Below are 18,208 nucleotides of genomic sequence, written 5' to 3'. Positions count from 1 at the left end.
CAGGATCCCCTTCTGGCTCCCATGGCCCCAGCCTGTACTTTCTCCCCTTGTGTATGTAGCAAGGCCTGATCCCTGCATCCGGGGCCTGCTGGGCAGCGTCTCCCTGCAGGGTTTATTGAATGGCACAGGACAGCTCCAGCTCCATGCGGATCCTGGATCCCACAGCGCCCTCACATGTCCAACATGCCTCAAAGGTCCCAGGGGGAGGAGAATCCCACTCCCCACCCAGTGCCCCGATCTCCCAGTGCTCCAGTCCAGACAGGGCTTCAGAGTCCTCAGCTCTGCAGCTGGGCGCAGAGTCAGCCCCAAGGTCCATGTCCCCAAGTGAGGGGCCGGTCCCCATATCTAAGCCGGTGCTGCATCCTCAGGCTCTGGGCTCTCCTGTTCTGACGTCTGGGTGGCCCCTGGAAGGAGAGAGCAGAGGGGATGGGTTATGGGGTGTAGCGGCCTCCCCACCCCCACCCCGGTGAGGGAGAGACTCACCTGCGTATTCTCCACCACAGCACCACAGCCACGGCGGCCACGGCCAGAGCCCCCAGGGTGATGCCCACGGCCAGGCCGGGGCCCCAGGGCCTGCTGTGCCCTGTAACACACAGGGGTGATGCGCTGGGAATGGGCATAGGAGTATGGACCCTGTTCCCAAGGCCTCCCCTGCTGTCCCTCCATCTCCTTACCCTGGCCCACTGCCATCTGCCCTGCCACACCCCACCACTGTTCCCTCAGCCTCCCCCACAGGCTGCCCTGCTCCCCCCACCCTGACCCGTGCCCTCAGCCCCTCACTCAGCCCTCTTCCCCCAGCCTCTCCCATAGTGCCCCCGCTCCCCCACCCTGACCCTGTGCCCTCAGCCTCCCCCAGTCCTCCTGCTCCTCCCACACGAACCACTGCCCTCAGCCCCTCACCCTGACCCTGTGCCCTCAGCCTCCCCCAGTCCTCCTGCTCCCCCCACATGAACCACTGCCCTCAGCTCCTCACCCTGACCCTGTGCCCTCAGCCTCCCCCAGTCCTCCTGCTCCCCCCACCCTGACCCACTGCCCTCAGCCTCCCCCACAGTCCCCCCTGCTGCTCCCAACTGACCCACTGCCCTCAGCTGTCCCCACCCTGACCCTGTTCCCTCAGCCTCCCCCACAGTCCCCTCTGCTCTTCCCACCTGACCCAATGCCCTCAGCCCCCGACTCAGCCCTCTTCCCTCAGCCTCCCCCACAGTCCCCCCACTCCCCCACCCTGACTCTGTGCCCTCAGCCTCTCCCACAGTCCTCCTGCTCCCCCCACCCGAACCACTGCCCTCAGCCCCCCACCCTGACCCTGTTCCCTCAGGCTTCCCCTCAGTCTCCCCTGCTCCCCCAACCTGACCCATAACCCTCAGCCTCCCACCCAGCCCTCTTTCCCCAGCTTCCTCTGCAGTTCCCCCTGCTCCCCCAACCTGACCCGCTGCCCTCAGCCTCCCCAACAGTCCCCCCTGCTCCCCCACCCAAATCACTGCCCTCAGCCCCCCACCCAGCCCTCTTCCCCAGCCTCCTCTGCAGTCCCCCCTGCTGCTCGACCCACTGCCCTCAGCCCCCCACCCAGACCTCTTCCTTCAGCCTCCCCCACAGTCCGCCCTGCTCCCCTTATCCAGAAACACTGCCCTCAGCCCCCCACCCTGACCCTGTTCCTCAGCCTCCCCCACAGTGCCCTCTGCTCCCCTCACCTGACCCACTGCCCTCAGCCTCCCCACCCTGTCCCTGTTCCCTCAGACTCCCCCTCAGTCCCCCCTGGTCCCCCCACCCCGACCCAGTGCCCTCAGCCCCTCACCCTGACCCTGTTTCCTCAGCCTCCCCCTAAGTCCCCCCTGAACCCCGCACCCCGACTCATTGCCCTCAGCCCCTCACCCTGACCCTGTTCTCTCAGCCTCCCCCTGCTCCTCCCACCCCGACCCACTGCCCTCAGCTGCCCCCTACCATAACCCTGTTCCCTCAGCCTCCCCCACAGTCCTCCTGCTTCCCCCACTCCGACCCACTGCCCTCAGCCCCCCACCGAGCCTTCTTCCCTCTGCCTTCCTCACTGTCCCACCCTCTCTGCTCTCAGACACCCCTACCCAGACCCTGTTCCCTCATTGTCCTCCATCGTCCCACCCTCGCTGCTCCCCCCACATTCCCACCCTCTCAGCCTTCCCGCATGCCAGTGCTACTCCCCTCTGTCCGACCACCTCTAGCTCCTGCCTCTTTCCCCAAACCCCCCAGCCCTGCCCCATTGTCTCCCCTCTGCCACACTCCAGACAGCTCTCCCCCCTGCCCATCCCATTACTTCTCCCCTCAGCCCCCAGCCTGCTTCTCCTGTGCCAGTCCTGCCCCATTCCCCTCCAACCTGCTCCCCTGATCCACCGCCACACCCCCTACACCTGCTCTGCCTCCCTCTCCCCACTCTCACTGCCCGGACCCTGCCCCGCTTGAGATGTGCAAGAAAAGCCCCCAGAGACTATGACCACCCTCCCCCCCCGCGGACATGCACCTACCCCAGGGGATCAGCAGGCTCTGGCCCCCCAGGTTGCTGTGCTGCACCCGGCAGGCGTAGCTGTGCCCGTCACCTGGCCCCACAGCCAGGGAGCTGCGCAGCTGGTAGGTCAGGTCCGCGTTGGGCAGGATCCCGCTGGAGTTCAACCTCCAGCCCGCTGCCACCTCCTCCTCGTCCTGCAGCCAGGCCACACGGACAGGACGGGGGTAGAAACTGGTGACTCGGCAAACCAGCAGTACCAGTGCGGGGGTCCCGGATGGGGGAGGTGCTCGGGCAAACACCACAGCGACTGGCTTCTCTGAGACAGGAGGAGAGAGACGGGGCGGGGGAGAGGGGACGATTCAGCCTGAGCCTCAGGGACTCACTAGCCAAGTCCAGCTCCACTTCCCGGGGTCAGGCGTTGGCAGCACTGCCCTGCTCAGACCCCAATTCTGCCCCCTTCAGTTGCCATTCCTGAGGGGATCCCCCTTCACTTCCTGTCTTAAATTGCGGTGTAGGGTGGCGATGAAATCGTTACTGCGCTCTAGCCCAGGTGGAGCTGCATTTGTACACAACACAAGGGTCCCTGTTTAAAAAGCCCATCCCAGAAGTGGCTGCATCTCAGTGAGCGGGGAGTGGCATCCAGCCTCACCTTGTCTCTCCAGAGACTCTTTCCCGTACTGGACAAAGCTCTTGAGCTCATTGATACACGTTGTTCTCAGGAGAAACTGAGCCATGGCAGTCGTGCTCTTATCCTGATTAAGAAAGTCTCGTGAGATGAGGGCCAGCTTATGCCTGTGCCGAGCGACCCAGGTGCCCTCGTCCACGCTGAAGCTGATGAAATCCTCCCCGTTCACCGCGGCATCGCAGAACTGCCGTGAGGTGCCATTGGGGTGGAGCTCGCAGCCGATGGAGGCCTGAAGGACAAAGGGGTCTGGAACAGGAATGGCAGGGCAATGAGGACAGGCCATTGGGAGGTCACCGGGTGGTGAGGGGGACAGAGGTAGGGGCAGAAATAGAGAGACGCTCTGAGGTCCACACGCATGATCAGATTGGCTCAAAAATCACTGGACTATATTGGGGCCTGAGGCAGAGTTTGTGGTGCAAATTTGGTGTCCTTTGGTCATGGGTTTTGTGAGATACAGACCCCTACCCAAATCACCTGCCTTTTAAATGTTAATTTTTTTTAAAGTGATTTGTGATGCTCTAGAGAAAATTATGGCCCCGATCCTCAATAAACATACATCCCTGGGCTCCTCTGAGCTCAGCTCTGCACTGGTAGCAAGGACGAATCTGGCTTCCCAGTGTTACAAAAGTCCCTGGGCCTCGGTTCTGTCTGTGGTGCGTACGCCCAGCAGTGACACGCACCTGAGTCCACAGACAGTTCACACCTCTGCCAGGGATTGTTTCCCTAGCAGTGCCTCAGGGCATGACACACCGAGTCTCACACTCACTCAGCCAGAGAGGCAGAAACCTCTGAGCCCCAGGAGCATCCGTCTGAGCCCCATCACTGCGAGGTTCCTGTGGGGATGAGTTGTGATTGCAGGGCTGGCTGTCACTCTATTGTGAAACGCACCTGCCCAGGCAGATTGCCCTGAAACTAGCTCTGCCCCAGCAAGGTGCAGAGGACACTTTGTGGTGCAAATCTGGGGGCAGGTGAGTAAGGGGTTCCTGAGAGAAAGTCTCGTCCGAGGACCTGCTTTTAATGCTCCAGCACCTGACACCCAGCGCAGACACTGGGCTGAGAAGAGGTGTGCTGGGTCTGTCCCGTCCCACTGAGCAGAGATGGCTGTGAGGGTGGGGAGCGGGATTCGCTTAGCTCTGCATTTCCTGCCTTTCCAATTCTTGTGTTGAAGGTGTCAGTTTTCAATGTTCAGGCTGGCCAGGTTCCAGTGGTATGAACAGGGGCCTTTGGTAGGGCACATGGCTGTGAAAAACCATGTGCTTATGCTCAAGGGATGGGACATGGGGCTTTTCTCCTCTGGGGGTGCAGGCTGCAACCTGGCCGCAGAGCTGGGGGACTGGCTCAGCAGGGTGGAGAATGGGTAACGGGGCCATTCCCTTCTAGGGCACACGGACTCCATTCAGCCTAAGGGCCAGGAACTGGCAGTCTTGCCCACGATCCACCCTGTCAGGACACAGTTACTGCAGTGAGTGTGTCAGTTCTCAGCTCCGTGCTGGGTGTGGGGACCGCTCCATACTCACAGTGCTCTTCTTCATCCTTAACCACTTTGTTAATAAGAGGGAAGAATTTGGACAGATAGTCATGGAGCACTGTCTCCAGGCCCTGCCACTGCTTCGGAGTGAGGCCCTGGTGGGCCCAGGGCTGCAGGAAGCGAATCTTGCAGGTGCTGCAATCCATGGCGTGGGTCCTCAGGTCCCTGAGCAGGGCCAACCCCTCCATGGTCCTAGAACTGGCATTGTGGAAGACAGTGGTTTTGAGCAGCTGGAGGGTGAGAGACCCTGGGGGGACAGGAGGGGAGGGGAAACAAGGAGAGGACAAAGCGGGTGAGGAGAGAGATTAAGGAGTCTCTGTCTCCTTAATGCTCTCCAGTTCCAGGGTTTTCCTGCTGAACCGTAATCTGCCTCCCCCTCCTCTTGCACACCAGCAAGGGTCACTAGTGCTAGATAAGTTCACGAAGGACAGGTCCATCAATGGCTATTGGCCAGGATGGGCAGGGATGTGTGTCCCAATATGTCTGTTAGTCTATAAGGTGCCACAGGACTCTTTGCTGCTTTTACAGATCCAGACTAACACGGCTACCCCTCTGATCCCTAACCTCTGTCTGTCAGAAGCTGGGAATGGGCGACAGGAGATGGGTCACTGGATGATTTCTGACTGTTCATTCCCTCTGGGCAGGGCCGGCTCTAACATTTTTGCCGCCCCAAGCAAAAACAAAGAGCACCACCCTGCCCCCCGAGCGCCGCGCTGCCCACGTCCCCACCCTGCCAGCACGGCGCCATGCCACCCAAGTCCCCACCTCCCTGAACGCCGTGCCGCTGAAGCCCGCCCCCGCCGAGCGCCGTGCTGCGCAAGTCCCACCCCCCCAGCACGGTGCCATGCTGCCTAAGTCCCGGCTCCCCCTAGCACCACCCAGCCGAACCAAAAAAAAACAAAAACAAACCCCGAATGCCGCCATGTCCCAAGGTGCCGCCCCAAGCACGTGCTTGGTAGGCTGGTGTCTGGAGCCGGTCCTGCCTCTGGGGCACCTGGCACTGGCTGCTGTCGGCCAACAGGACACGGGGCAAGATGGAACTTTGGTGTGACCCAGTCCGGCCATTCCTATGATCTTATGTGGTGCTGCCCCACCCTGGCCCTGGCATTATATCATGAACAACTCCCTTCCCCCCCCCGCCCAGTAGCGAAAAGGGCAGGGAGGGGTCCCCACTTACCGGCCAGGGACCCCCATGCCCAGGGGAGGAGCAGCAGTGGGAGCAGCATCCTGGCAGGGGGAGCGGGATCCAGGCTCTGGCAAGTGTCAGTGCGGTGAGACGAGGGGCCCAGCCCACGGGCTGTCGGTTCCTCCCCAGGCCACAAGCCTCGCAACCAACTTCTCTCTTTCTCTGTCTCTGCTCAGCTCTATGCCTGCAGTTGCCAGCCTCAGCCAATCCGGGCACAGTCGGGGAGCAGCAGCAGTGCGGGAGGGGGATCCCCGGCGACAAGGTCAGAACTAGGGTCAGATCTGCGCCTAGGCAAACTGGGCCGATCTGCAGGGCTCGCATTCGTGGCCAGTGTCCTGCTCCTCACTCTGCCCGGGAGCTCCACCCCCAGCAGCACCCGTTTCCCTGGCACTGCAGCCAAGCCTGGCTGAGCATGGAGGTGCGGTTCGGGGGGATGGAGAGGGAATCCGCCCCCACTCCCACTGCAGTAACAGGCCTGCCCTGCGGGGCTGGGCCTGGCTGCCCCCAAGTGATGGGAGATCGGGGTGAAGAGACAGGCTGGGTTGTTATTGTAGCGTTGCTGGGAAGCACTGGTGCTGTGGACAGGCTGGGTTGTTATTGTAGAGTTGCTGGGCAGCGCTGGGGCTGTGGACAGGCTGGGTTGTTATTTTAGGGTTGCTGGGGAGCGCTGGGCTGTGGACAGGCTGGGTTGTTATTGTAGGGTTGCTGGGCAGCGCTGGGGCTGTGGACCGGCTGGGTTGTTATTTTAGGGTTGCTGGGGAGCGCTGGGCTGTAGACAGGTTGGGTTGTTATTGTAGGGTTGCTGGGGAGCGCTGGGCTGTGGACAGGCTGTGTTGTTATTGTAGGGTTGCTGGGGAGCGCTGGGGCTGTGGACAGGCGGTGTTGTTATTGTAGGGTTGCTGGGGAGCGCTGGGCTGTAGACAGGCTGGGTTGTTATTGTAGGGTTGCTGGGGAGTGCTGGGCTATGGACAGGCTGTGTTGTTATTGTAGGGTTGTTGGGGAGCACTGGGCTGTGGACAGGCTGGGTTGTTATTGTAGGGTTGTTGGGGAGCGCTGGGCTGTGGACAGGCTGTGTTGTTACTGTAGGGTTGCTGGGGAGCGCTGGGCTGTGGACAGGCTGGGTTGTTATTGTAGGGTTGCTGGGGAGCGCTGGGTTGTGGACAGGCTGGGTTGTTATTGTAGCATTGTTGGAGAGCACTGGGCTGTGGACAGGCTGTGTTGTTATTGTAGCGTTGCTGGGGAGCGCTGGGCTGTGGACAGGCTGGGTTGTTATTGTAGGGTTGTTGGGGAGCGCTGGGCTGTGGACAGGCTGGGTTGTTATTGTAGGGTTGTTGGGGAGCGCTGGGCTGTGGACAGGCTGGTTTGTTATTTTAGGGTTGTTGGGGAGCGCTGGGCTGTGGACAGGCTGGGTTGTTATTGTAGGGTTGTTGGGGAGCGCTGGGCTGTGGACAGGCTGGGTTGTTATTGTAGGGTTGTTGGGGAGCGCTGGGCTGTGGACAGGCTGGGTTGTTATTGTAGGGTTGTTGGGGAGCGCTGGGCTGTGGACAGGCTGGGTTGTTATTGTAGGGTTGTTGGGGAGCGCTGGGCTGTGGACAGGTTGGGTTGTTATTGTAGGGTTGTTGGGGAGTGCTGGGCTGTGGACAGGCTGGGTTGTTATTGTAGGGTTGTTGGGGAGCGCTGGGCTGTGGACAGGCTGGGTTGTTATTGTAGGGTTGTTGGGGAGTGCTGGGCTGTGGACAGGCTGGGTTGTTATTGTAGGGTTACTTCTCATTGCTGTGCAGCCTCACGCTTGTCTCATGACAACACTGACATTCAGTGACCATGCATGGTTTCTGGGTGCAAATCACTACCTGGCGGAAGGAACCCCATGTCAGGTGCGGCTGTTCTGTGGGTGCTGGGACCTCACTGTTTGAGGGGAACCCCTGCTTGGGTTTCCCCACTTGGCCCTGGAGCAGACGCAGCTTTTCCACAGAGAATCTCCCCCAAACTCATCCTTGGGTGTCGGGCTCTTCTCTAAAGCCTGTTGCAGGGCTCAGGGCAGGAATGAGGCTTGAGCCTTCCCCTCCACAAGGTCCCCTATTTCCCGCAGCCCAGAGTAAGTGAGTTTGCACCCTCAGCAGGGAGCGCAGCCTCCGGAGTGACTCCCCCATCAGGACCCTCCATGGGCTGTGTGACGGAAGGAAGGAGGCCGGGCAGTTGCCGCTACGGACAGGCCCCACATGTCCTGCCCAAGGAAGCCACGCACCATCGCAGGACCCGCATGGAGCAGGGGCAGCAGGTCCCTGCACTGCGAGGCAGCAGGAGACGCTGGGGAGCAGCCGCCCAGGCCCCCGAGAGCTCAGCGAGGTGAGTGCAGTGAGTTTCACGCCGGTGGTGGTTGTGCTGAGGCTGGGGCTTGTCTGCATTTGCAGCAGGGAGCTTTGCTGTTTTGTGCTTTTTAGGGTCAACATTTGAGCCCTGAGGCAGCCCACGAATGACCATCCTGTGTCCACCAGCGTGTGCCGTCCCTGGGCTATTCCCAGTGACAGGGGACGACGACACCCGTCACTGGTTAGCACCAGGGCTGTGCAGATTGCGGTTTCTCTCATTTCCTCGTGTGGTTTCAGGTTAGCACTGACAGTTAACTGCCAGCCACGCAGGGAAACACCATTAACCCCTGTCCCAGAGAGAAGCAAATGGGGAGGTGACATGACCTGCCCGAGGTCACACAGTGAGAGTGCAGCAGAGCCGGACAGAACCCAGGTGTCCTGACTCCTGTGTGGCGCTGTAGCTGCCAGACTGTCCTGGCCTAGCCCTGCCCTGGAGACTCCGGCACCCGGTCATCTCATGCCCCTGCTGTACAAATGCCACCCTTCTGCCAGGGGAGTCGGCAGCAACCAGGGCCGGGTTCAGCATCCAGGGGTTCCTCAGAACAATCCAGCACAGAACCCCCTTGAGTCCCAGCCGCAAACTGGGAAAACTAACCCCCCCCACCCAGTGCCTCTCAGAGCCAACGCTTCCCCTCCCGGAGTCGTGTACAGCAAAGAAAAGGGGAAAGGAGCCCGGCATTGTTGTGGGGAAACAGCATCACCGCTAGTCATTAGTGTGTGACCGTGAGCAAAACGCCCACCTCTGAGTACGCTGGGCAGTGTCCTTTGCCTCAGCTCCTCACTTTGTCCAACAAACAAATGCTCCTTTAACACCCCCACACAAACATTGCCCTTCTCACAGGTGTGGTCCTTGGCCAGCAAAGCCCCAGAGTTCAGAGGTGCATTCGCGGGGCAGGAATTCACTGCCCACCCTGGTTACAAGAAGTGACGCCACCGTTCACTCTGCACACCACTGTGCCCCCAATGGCCACGGGGCCTTCACCTCCTCTGCTGCCACTTGTTTCTATTGCTACATCCTGAGCCCCCTGTGACGTTATGAGTCTGATCCAATATCTCCTCCTGCTGCTCTTGCAAGTTAGGGAGGCTCCTCCAGCCCCTGTCAGTGCAGAGAGGAGCCTAGTTTGGGTGCCCGGTCTGGACGCTGTGCTCACGATGCCTGTCAGGTATTTCTACATCCAGGTGGTCAGCGCAGAGGGACAGAACTTCACCCACTGCCCCACAGGTATTGTTCACGCATCTGCTCTTTGCCCCCGCCCCTGGTTGTGGCTTTTGTTCTCCAGGCTGGGATCTGAGCCGCAAGTCTGGCTCAGGGCGGTCTGAGGCTGAGGAAACTGTCACCTGAAGAAGTTGACTCAGGATGAGAAGCGGATCCAAAGAGCCTTACGTTTTTCTCCCTACTCTCTCCCCTTTCTAGCGCACAAGGAGCTTTGGTGTGTTCCAGTAACCCAGGGTCAGTCACTGCTGCTTTTTCATCTTGCAGTGTCAGACGCATCTCATAATAATACACGTATGTTTAAACACATAAAGTCTCACTCTGTGATAAGCTCACCGAAAACACTAAAATCCTACATTACTCTCCTACTGGCCAGTGTGTCTTTCCATGCAGCCCTGCATCTTCTCTCCAGTCTCCTAAATAATAATGGGGCGGCAAAAAACCTAGAGCCGGCCCTGACTCTCCCGCCCTTTGCCCCTCCCCGGGGATCTGGCACGCCCGTCGCCCGCAGAGCAAGGGCCGTGCCGGGGACAGACATGTCAACGCTCGCCAGTTCATCACCAGAGATGCGATTTCTAAGTAAAATTCAGCCTGACTTGTAGGCTGGGGCTAGAAATCTCAAATGTCACCGAGTTATGGTTTCAGCTGAGTTCTCTGCCCGGGACGTTGCTGTGGGGGCTGAGGAGAGGGTCCCGCTGTCAGCCCCGGGCAGGCTGCTCTCCTGCCAGCCTGGGAAGTGGGAGAGAGGGGACCCTCGGGCAGGCCCCAGGCCTGGGGAGGGTGAAGAACCCTAAGGAGCAGAGCTGAGGCTGGGAGGGGTAAATTGGGGCCTGCAGGGGGGCTGTGTTACCCGCACACAATTCTCTGTTTGTCGCACACTCAGGGGCAGCCACCTTTCCCCTGGTCCATGGCTCAAGGCGTAACCCTCTTCATTTCGGCATCCTCCCCCTCCCCATGCCGAGGGCTCAGGGTAACCTCGCACTGCGGGTTTGTGGGGTCTTTTACCAGGGAAAGAGCCTTACACAGCAATATCCCACTTAACCTCTCCTTATTAACAGTTATTACCCAAAACAATGCAGAGACTAAACCCAAAATGCTGTGACTCCCACTCCCAGAAAGGCAGATAATTTGTCCCTGCTGGACAGTCAGGATGAGGTCAGCTGGGGAGCTCTGGCAGCTCTGACCTGGGGCTGCATCCTGGAGTTGGTGCCCAAGAACTTCCTTTTGGCCCCCACTTTAGAGAGTAAAACTTGAGTCTTGCTGAGCTGTACTGTGACCAGTCCTTGTGCTAAAACATTCCTAACCAATCCTAACCTAGTGTGACACATTCTGTAACCAATCCTACCCTAGTGTAACACATTCTCTAACCAATCCTACCCCCCCCCCTTCATTAATGTACCTCGCAAAATGAACCATCGCAGACAGAAACCATTAAAGAACCAGACAGCAACCACAGAGAAAACAATAGGGAAGTGGGGAACATAAAGACAAAACGATAAAGAAATGGGGATTTTACAACCACAACTGTTGATAAGTGACCGCCTGCCAGACAGAACGCATGTAGGGTGACCGGATTTTATAGGGACAGTCCCGATTTTTGGGTCTTTTTCTTATACGGGCTCCTATTACCCCCCAGCCCCTGTCCCGATTTTTCATATTTGCTGTCTGGTCACCCTAAATGAATGAAACTAATTTTTCTTTAACCAGCTTAAGCTCTGTTCCTTTATCTGGTGAGGATGGGCACTATTAGGACAGGAGCCCCCTTAACAGCCCGATATTACCTTGTTTTCATGTACTTTACAGGGAATGTGAGGATGTGACTTTTTGCTCCTTAGCTCATGGCTGCTGCTCTCCTAATCTGGCTGCAGAGAAAGACCTCGGGCTTCACAAGGTGGCTAGAGGAAAACCCTAATCCTTACAGCCAAAGTGAGGAGGTGAGGGCTGATGGGGCGGCAGGGGCTGGATTGAGGGTGTGAGTAGATGGTGTGAGTGCTGGGAGAGTGAACTGAGGGTGCTGGTGTGGAGGGGCTGAACTGATGGGGTGGTGATGATGGGGGCTGAGGGACTGAACTGAGGAAGGCTAAATTGAGAGCAGTTGGGGGGACAGGATGAATGGCTGGGCAGGAGAGGGGCAGATGTGGGGCGGAAAGGTCCTGCAGCAGGGGCCAAACTCCCCTTACCCCATACATGTGGGAGAGTGGGCAATGTTAATTGCCACGTGTGCACGCCCGTGGTGCAAGGGGCCGGGAGAGTTCAGAAATCTGAAAGACCTAAAATCCCAGTATAATCTTTTTTCATAAAAGCTCCCGATTTTGTGGGGGTCCGACGCATGCTTTTTGATCTAGTGAACTTGCAATACTGATCAGCAGCATCACTCCTGGCTGCACTTGCCAGGGCGGGATTGAGTTCAGGAGCCCGGCAGGGAGCAAGGCAGGAGGCATCAGCACCTGGCAGTGGAGCTAGCAGAGAACAAAGTGGAGTCAAAGTTCAGCTCCAGCCCCTCCCGTTCTCGTTATTTCATTTCAGGGGAGATTCTGGTGCTTTTCGGAAGAGCTTTGTACGGATGGTCAGTGGGTGAATGAGAGGTTATGGCTCACAGGGAAAATAATTGTGTGTGTGTGTGCGTGCGTGCGCGCGCCACCTGCGGACATAACAGAAACTCAGGCATCATGCACTCAGCATTTTGACCTGCAAGTTATTACATACTTTTTATGCATTTAGGCAAAAAGAGAAGCAATTCAGAGGGTACAATAAATTAGTCTCAGAGTTCAGGGGTGGGATTGCTGTTGCATTTCTCACGTGGGTTTGGTCTCCATTTTTGTAATAGGGGAAGTGTGTTTGTTTCATAACTGGAGAGAAATTGGCTGATTTACAGACACCACCAGCTGTGCCTGCAACTCCCTGACGTTCCAGGAGTGTGTGGGACTAAAGAGGAGACCTGGAGGGAAGGCAGGAGGGCACCACTGTAGCTCCAAATCTGAATGGTCTGGGTCAGATTTCTGGGAAGCCAGGAGCAGAGAATAGCCCCACACTTCCTGGCCGTGGACAGAGAGATGGGCAGGAAGCACCTCGGTCACTAGAGAACTTGATTCATGCCAGAAGGGGAAGCTAAAGCAAATTGTGGTGAATCAAAATTCTAGTGAAATCCTCCAGTGCGATTTCATCATGGCCCCACTGAGCGTCATTTCCTGGTGCTGCAGCGCTGTCCCGGAGCCATTCACCTTTCTTATTCCTCAGGTAGACGAGCAATCCCAGGGCTGTGAAGAGCAAGCCCAGGACGGAGCCCCCGACCCCAGCGACAGGAGAGTCAGCCTGTGCCTCTGTGAAAACAAGAGCACGGGTGGTTTGGGCTAAGCTCCTGGAAGCGCTACAATACCAGGCTGATGTGTGGAATGGGCAGAGAAAGCCCCTACTCCAACTCCCTTTCTCAAAAAACCCATTGAACATACAGCTCTCCAATGGAGAACAGATCAGATACCACACTGATTAGAACAGATATTAGCTTAGGAGATAATATTTGTATTTCACGGTCCAAGAGACACAGACACAGTTTTCATCTCGGGGCCAAAAGACCAAATACTTTGAGATCTATGGAACTAAGTGGCAATCACTGCTCCAAAACGACTCCAATCCAATCATAGACGCCAACTTCTTCTGGCACCAGCTGGTGCTCGACCCCCCTCTGCCCTGCCCTGACTCCACCTCTGTCCCACCCTCTCCCGCCCCCATTCCAACCCCTTCCCCAAAGTCCTCGCCCCTATTCAATTCCTTCCCCAAATCCCCGCCTCTTCCCTGAGCGTGCTGTGTTCCCGCTCCCCCCCTCGCAGCTGTTTGGTGGCGGCAAGCGCAGGGAGGGAGCGAGGGAGGGAGGGGCGGAGACACAGTGCACTGGGAAGGGGAGGAGGAGAAGGGGCAGATGGGGGGGGCAGAGGGGAGAGCTTGGCTGCCAAGCACCCACTAATTTTTCCCATGGGTGATTCAGCCCTGGAGCACCCACAGAGTCGGCGCCTCCAGATCCAATCCTTCAAAGCAAGAACGCTCCACACAGGATTCTGCTGGCAGACAGAGAATTCCCTTCGCCTGCCTTGTTTAATTCATGTGGGCGGCTTCACTGGCTCCAGGCAGACACTGCTAATGGGCCTAAACCCGCCTACTGACGTAAAGCCACCTGTCAGTGCCAGCGCTTACAGGAACGGGTCAGAGGGACTGTGCCAGCGCTGGGCCGGTGCCCCCATACGCCTTTGTGCCTGGGCACAGCTACTGGACTTTACCTGTAGAGAAGACAATGGACAGAGGGAGTTTGGGGCCGGGGAAATCTGAGGCCCAGCTGGGAAGCAGGGAGGCTCTGGGCTAGAGAGGGGGAGAAGGCAAAACCCACCTGGATGCAGGGGGACTGGGATGTGCTGGGCTGAGGGAGGCCAGGCCTGAGGCCCTGAGAGTTCCTGTGCTGGGTTCAACTCTCAATAAACCCTCCTGTTTTATGCTGGCTGAGAGTCGCTCCGGGCTAGAGAACAGGGCGGGGGGAGGGGGGGGCATCAACCCCTTTGGGGGTGAGGAGGCCCGGGGAGACCAGAGCGAGTGGACTCCCTGAGGGGCCCACAGTGAGAGACAGATGTGCTAAGACTCAGAGAGGTGTGGCTCCAGGAGGTGGAGGGGCTTGACCCCAAGAGAGAGTGGACCCCCGAGAAGGGCTGTCTCACTGAAAGGGGCACCCCCCACACGGGGCCACGAGTGGGCACGATCTGTGAGTCTGTGACACCTTCTTATAGTCTTGGCCTTCACAACATCCTCTGGCAAAGGCTTCCACAGGTTGACTGTGTGTTGTGTGAAAAAATACTTCCTTTGTTTGTTTTAAACCTCCTGTCTACAGATTTCATTTGGTGACCCCTAGTTCTTGTGTTGTGAGAAGGAGTAAATAACACTCCCTTATCTACTTCCTCTACACCAGTCATGATTTTATGGACCTCAATCATATCCCCCCTTAGTCGTCTCTTTTCCAAACGGAAAAGTTCCAGTCTGATAATCTCGCCTCATATGGAAGCCGTTCCATACCCCTAATCATTTTTATTGTTCTTTTCTGAATCTTTTCCAATTCCAATAGATCTTTTTTGAGATGGGGCAACCACATCTGCATACAGCATTCAAGGTATGGGTGTCCCATGGATTTATAGAGAGGCTTTGGAAGCAGATTAACTGTATTTTGGAGTGAATTATCCAGGAATAAGGTTTGTGTTGACACCTCTCCATTCAAAATGAACCAGTCTACTGTTGGCAGGCCTGCCACTGCTATTTCACAGTGCACTGCTGTACCCTCGGCTCAATCTGTCTGTTTATGTACTGCTCTGGGTTCATCTTCACCAGATGTCACCTCCCCCATGTAAATGTTCGTGTGTAGCCCTGTATGCCCCTCTGCAATTGCAGCTCAAAGTGAGTTTGCAGCTCTGGAATCACAAACTGGTTATAGCAGCCATTCCCTGTGCCTCTGCAAGCACCCATGCTGAGATCCTGGGTTTTCTTGCCCTCCGGCGAGAGGCATGTGTCCTGTCCCATCAGAAGTCGCCGGAAAGCCAAGATCTACAAGCAGATCGCAGACTGAATGAAGGAGAGGGGACAGTGGACCCAGTGCCCCAACAAAAGAAAGGAGTTCTGGCTGTTATAAAAACACCAGGCGCAGAAACAAGACTTCCAGCCACGGTTGCCATATCTGTCCCAGCTAGGCGGACCTGGACTGGGTTGTTGCAGAGGATAACACCGCCAAGCCCTGGCACATTCCAGACTGCACTAAAGGTACCCAAGTGACTGTTGACCCCCGCAGGAGGAGACTGTCACAGCCAGCCAGGATTTCCCTGGCACTTAAAACCCCAAGGTAGAGACAGAGCAGGAGATGGCCCCAGAAACCCAGGCAAAGACCCAGCCTGGCTGTGCAGGGGAGGGGACTGCGTCTAGTCAGTGTTATGTGCTACTTTGAAATACAATTGTATGGGCGGTTTCAACAACTTGGGCCCTGGAACCATTGGGCTGCCACCACATTGGGCAGCTACGAGCTAGGAGCCGCTCAGCTTTTATCACACATGGTTGGAGCTGCACCTGGGTGTGGTGGCGTGTGCCTGCTGTCTCAGCTACCTGGGAGGGTGTGGAGCTCCAGGGTTTTGAGCTGGAGTGTGCTATGCCAGTCAGGTGTCCGGTGCCACTGGACAGCGGGTGGTTGAAGAACTAGCTAGAAACACTCGACCGACGTGCTGTGATTGGCACCCCTTCTGTGAGGGGTGATGGACTGAACCCTCAAGGGGTGACTGCTGCGAGGAGTTGTTACGGCTGCTAAGTCAGGATTGCCAACCCCAGATTTTCAACAATCAGGAGTCAGGCTCACCAAAAACCAAGAGATTGCCTTTAAAATCAGAAGATTATGTAAAAATAATAGATTGGGGGGGTCTTTTTATTTGCCTTTTGAGCCATTAGGGTGCACCGGAGTCACATGTTGATGCTTCTTCCACAGCCACAAGGGCTAGAAACTTACTTTTTCTTTCAGAATGAAGGCAGAAATCATTGTCACATCTTCACTTGACTCCAGGAGCTGAGGCTTTAAGGAAAACACTATCATAAGACTCATGACAACGTCATGAGGGTTGGCACACTGCTAAGTTCTTATGGCTGCTCAGAGCTGCTATTCTTGGAGCTCAGACGTCAGCTGCACTACTTATTATTCATAAAGAAAGGCCTCACTGTGTCCAGGACATAAGTGTTCCCACTTGTGGATTTTTGGAGTGATGGGAGTCGTTGGGGTTGGCGGGTTCTGGTTCTGCCTCTTTAGCAGGTCCAGTTGGTGTTTTCACTTTCTCTCTCTCTCTTTCTCCCCATTCTCTTACTCTTTCTCTTTCTTCTCTCTCTCTCTTTTTCTTTTATCTCCAGTTCTTTCCATTGCAGTAATCCTGGTGCTCCCTCTCCTTTTCTGCAGACTGAAGCCTAAAAAGCTCCAACTTCGCAGTCGCTTCAGTGCTTTCACTCATTTTCCTGCTTTCCTGTTCCTACCTCCCTTTCCCGAAATAAGCAAACAGAAAATAACAGAACTGTGACCTGCTCCTGACCGCCCTTAGCCACTGCACTTAAGACTCGCTTAAAATCACAAATATCAGTGCTTAAAGTGTGAACTCCATTTGGAGTAACAAGCTGCACATACACCCTGCTCACTGCGCCACTCTGACATTCCCCTGGTGCTGTCCGGTGTTCTGCTAGGCCTCTCCAATCCTCGACTCTGGGAGCCAGCCTGACCCTGCTCTGCTGTGAGAACCCCACTCCTGGGCTGGTCACACACAGCCTCTGGCATGGAAGCTGCTCCCAGCTACTTGCAGGTGAATGACACCAGCCAATATCTCTGGTCCCAGACACGACCCTGGGAACCTCCATCTTGCAGTGTTCAGTTATGGCCGCTGGACACCACAAGCTTATATAAATTCATCAGTTTAACAAAGAAATTGATGTTGCTCAGACAAAACGACACAGGATCTTTTCAGGGGGCAAGACAAAGATGCCACATTTATTATAACAATTTGATTTATGACCAATAACTAATATCTTAATTCTTATACACACACATTATACCTAATACCTATACACTGTGACAGACAGGAGGGGTGCAGGAATCTGGTAGAGGGCAAATATACTGGTCACTGGGTGAGTAGTTTTCTGTTCCCTGAGTGACCAGAGCAGGGGCTGCGCTAGAGTAATCAGGAACCTGCTAGAACCAATTAAGGCAGACAGGCTGATCAGAACACCTGCAGCTAATCAGGGCACCTGGGTTTAAAAAGGAGCTCACTCCAGTCAGGGAGGGAGGAGCCAGAGGAGAGGAAGTGCGTGTGAGGAGCTGGGAGCAAGAGGCACAAGGAGCTGAGAGTGAGAGGCTGTGCTGCTGGAGGACTAAGGAGTACAAGCGTTATCAGACACCAGGAGGAAGATCCTGTGGTGAGGATAAAGAAGGCGTTTGGAGGAGGCCATGGGGAAGTAGCCCAGGGAGTTGTAGCTGTCATGCAGCTGTTACAAGAGGCACTATAGACAGCTGCAATCCACAGGGCCCTGGGCTGGAACCCAGAGTAGAGGGTGGGCCCGGGTTCCCCCCAAACCTCCCCAACTCCTGATCAGACACAGGAGGAGTTGACCCAGACTGTGGGTTCCACAAGAGGGCAAGATCACTGAGGTGAGCAAATCTGCCAAAAAGCGCAGGACCCACCAAGATAGAGAAGGAACTTTGTCACAACACACACACACACACATACACACACACACCCCCCAGATGTTTTGCAGCTGCTTGATAGTTACCAGCTTGGGTTCGTAGCTTGTGGCGATAACTGGCCAGGAAAGCCGGGAACAAGGCCGAGCTGGGTCTCGGTTGGGCCTGCACTGATGCCCTTCCATGCTGGCAGCAGAAGGTTACCCTCCAAAGTCTCCCATCTCACCCATCCTTTTTGTAGGCTTTAGTTTGAATCCAGAGTCTATAGGTCTTGCTGTGTCACGCTGCCTCTGGGTTGGTTCAGTGTGATCGATCACCCGTCAATTGCAGACAGTGACTTTCAGCTTCAGACCTGGATTTGAGCTTCCTTTTTTTGTATCTTTGTTCTTTTCTTTCTAGGGTGGACTGTTCTTAGTTTGTTAGGGCTGTTGTCTGCAGCTTCAGCCGGGGGTGGGGGGGCGGGAGGGGAGGTTGAACTCTATTTCATCAGGACAGGCTGGGGCTGGAGGTTGATTCCATCATCCATACAT

General features: G+C 56.4%; 1 protein-coding gene and 1 pseudogene across 1 annotated transcript; both read right to left on the bottom strand.

The window, feature by feature from the left end:
• Window positions 1-364: 364 nt before the first annotated feature.
• LOC127030151 (antigen-presenting glycoprotein CD1d-like) lies at window positions 365-5,912 on the bottom strand. The gene is made up of 6 exons (XM_050916198.1): window positions 5,864-5,912; window positions 4,676-4,954; window positions 3,123-3,404; window positions 2,493-2,789; window positions 484-583; window positions 365-404 (listed from the first exon to the last, which is right to left on the bottom strand). Exons 1-6 carry the CDS (start codon window positions 5,910-5,912, stop codon window positions 365-367), a joined length of 1,047 nt encoding a protein of 348 aa, XP_050772155.1.
• A 6,887-nt stretch (window positions 5,913-12,799) lies between these two features.
• On the bottom strand, window positions 12,800-12,977 carry LOC127030547 (uncharacterized; annotated as a pseudogene).
• Window positions 12,978-18,208: the final 5,231 nt, after the last annotated feature.

Source organism: Gopherus flavomarginatus, chromosome 10, assembly GCF_025201925.1.
Source record: "Gopherus flavomarginatus isolate rGopFla2 chromosome 10, rGopFla2.mat.asm, whole genome shotgun sequence".
NCBI lineage: Eukaryota > Metazoa > Chordata > Testudines > Testudinidae > Gopherus > Gopherus flavomarginatus.
This window is presented reverse-complemented; position numbering and strand designations above follow the sequence as displayed.

Excerpts from the sequence above, each read along its gene's own strand:
- LOC127030151 (XM_050916198.1), bottom strand. The coding sequence starts at position 5,912 with ATGCTGCTCCCACTGCTGCTCCTCCCCTGGGCATGGGGGTCCCTGGCC. Across the intron at positions 584-2,492 it reads GAGCCTGCTGATCCCCTGGG|GGCACAGCAGGCCCTGGGGC; the intron begins GTAGGTGCATGT and ends TGTGTGTTACAG. Across the intron at positions 405-483 it reads CTGTGGTGGAGAATACGCAG|GGGCCACCCAGACGTCAGAA; the intron begins GTGAGTCTCTCC and ends CTCTCCTTCCAG.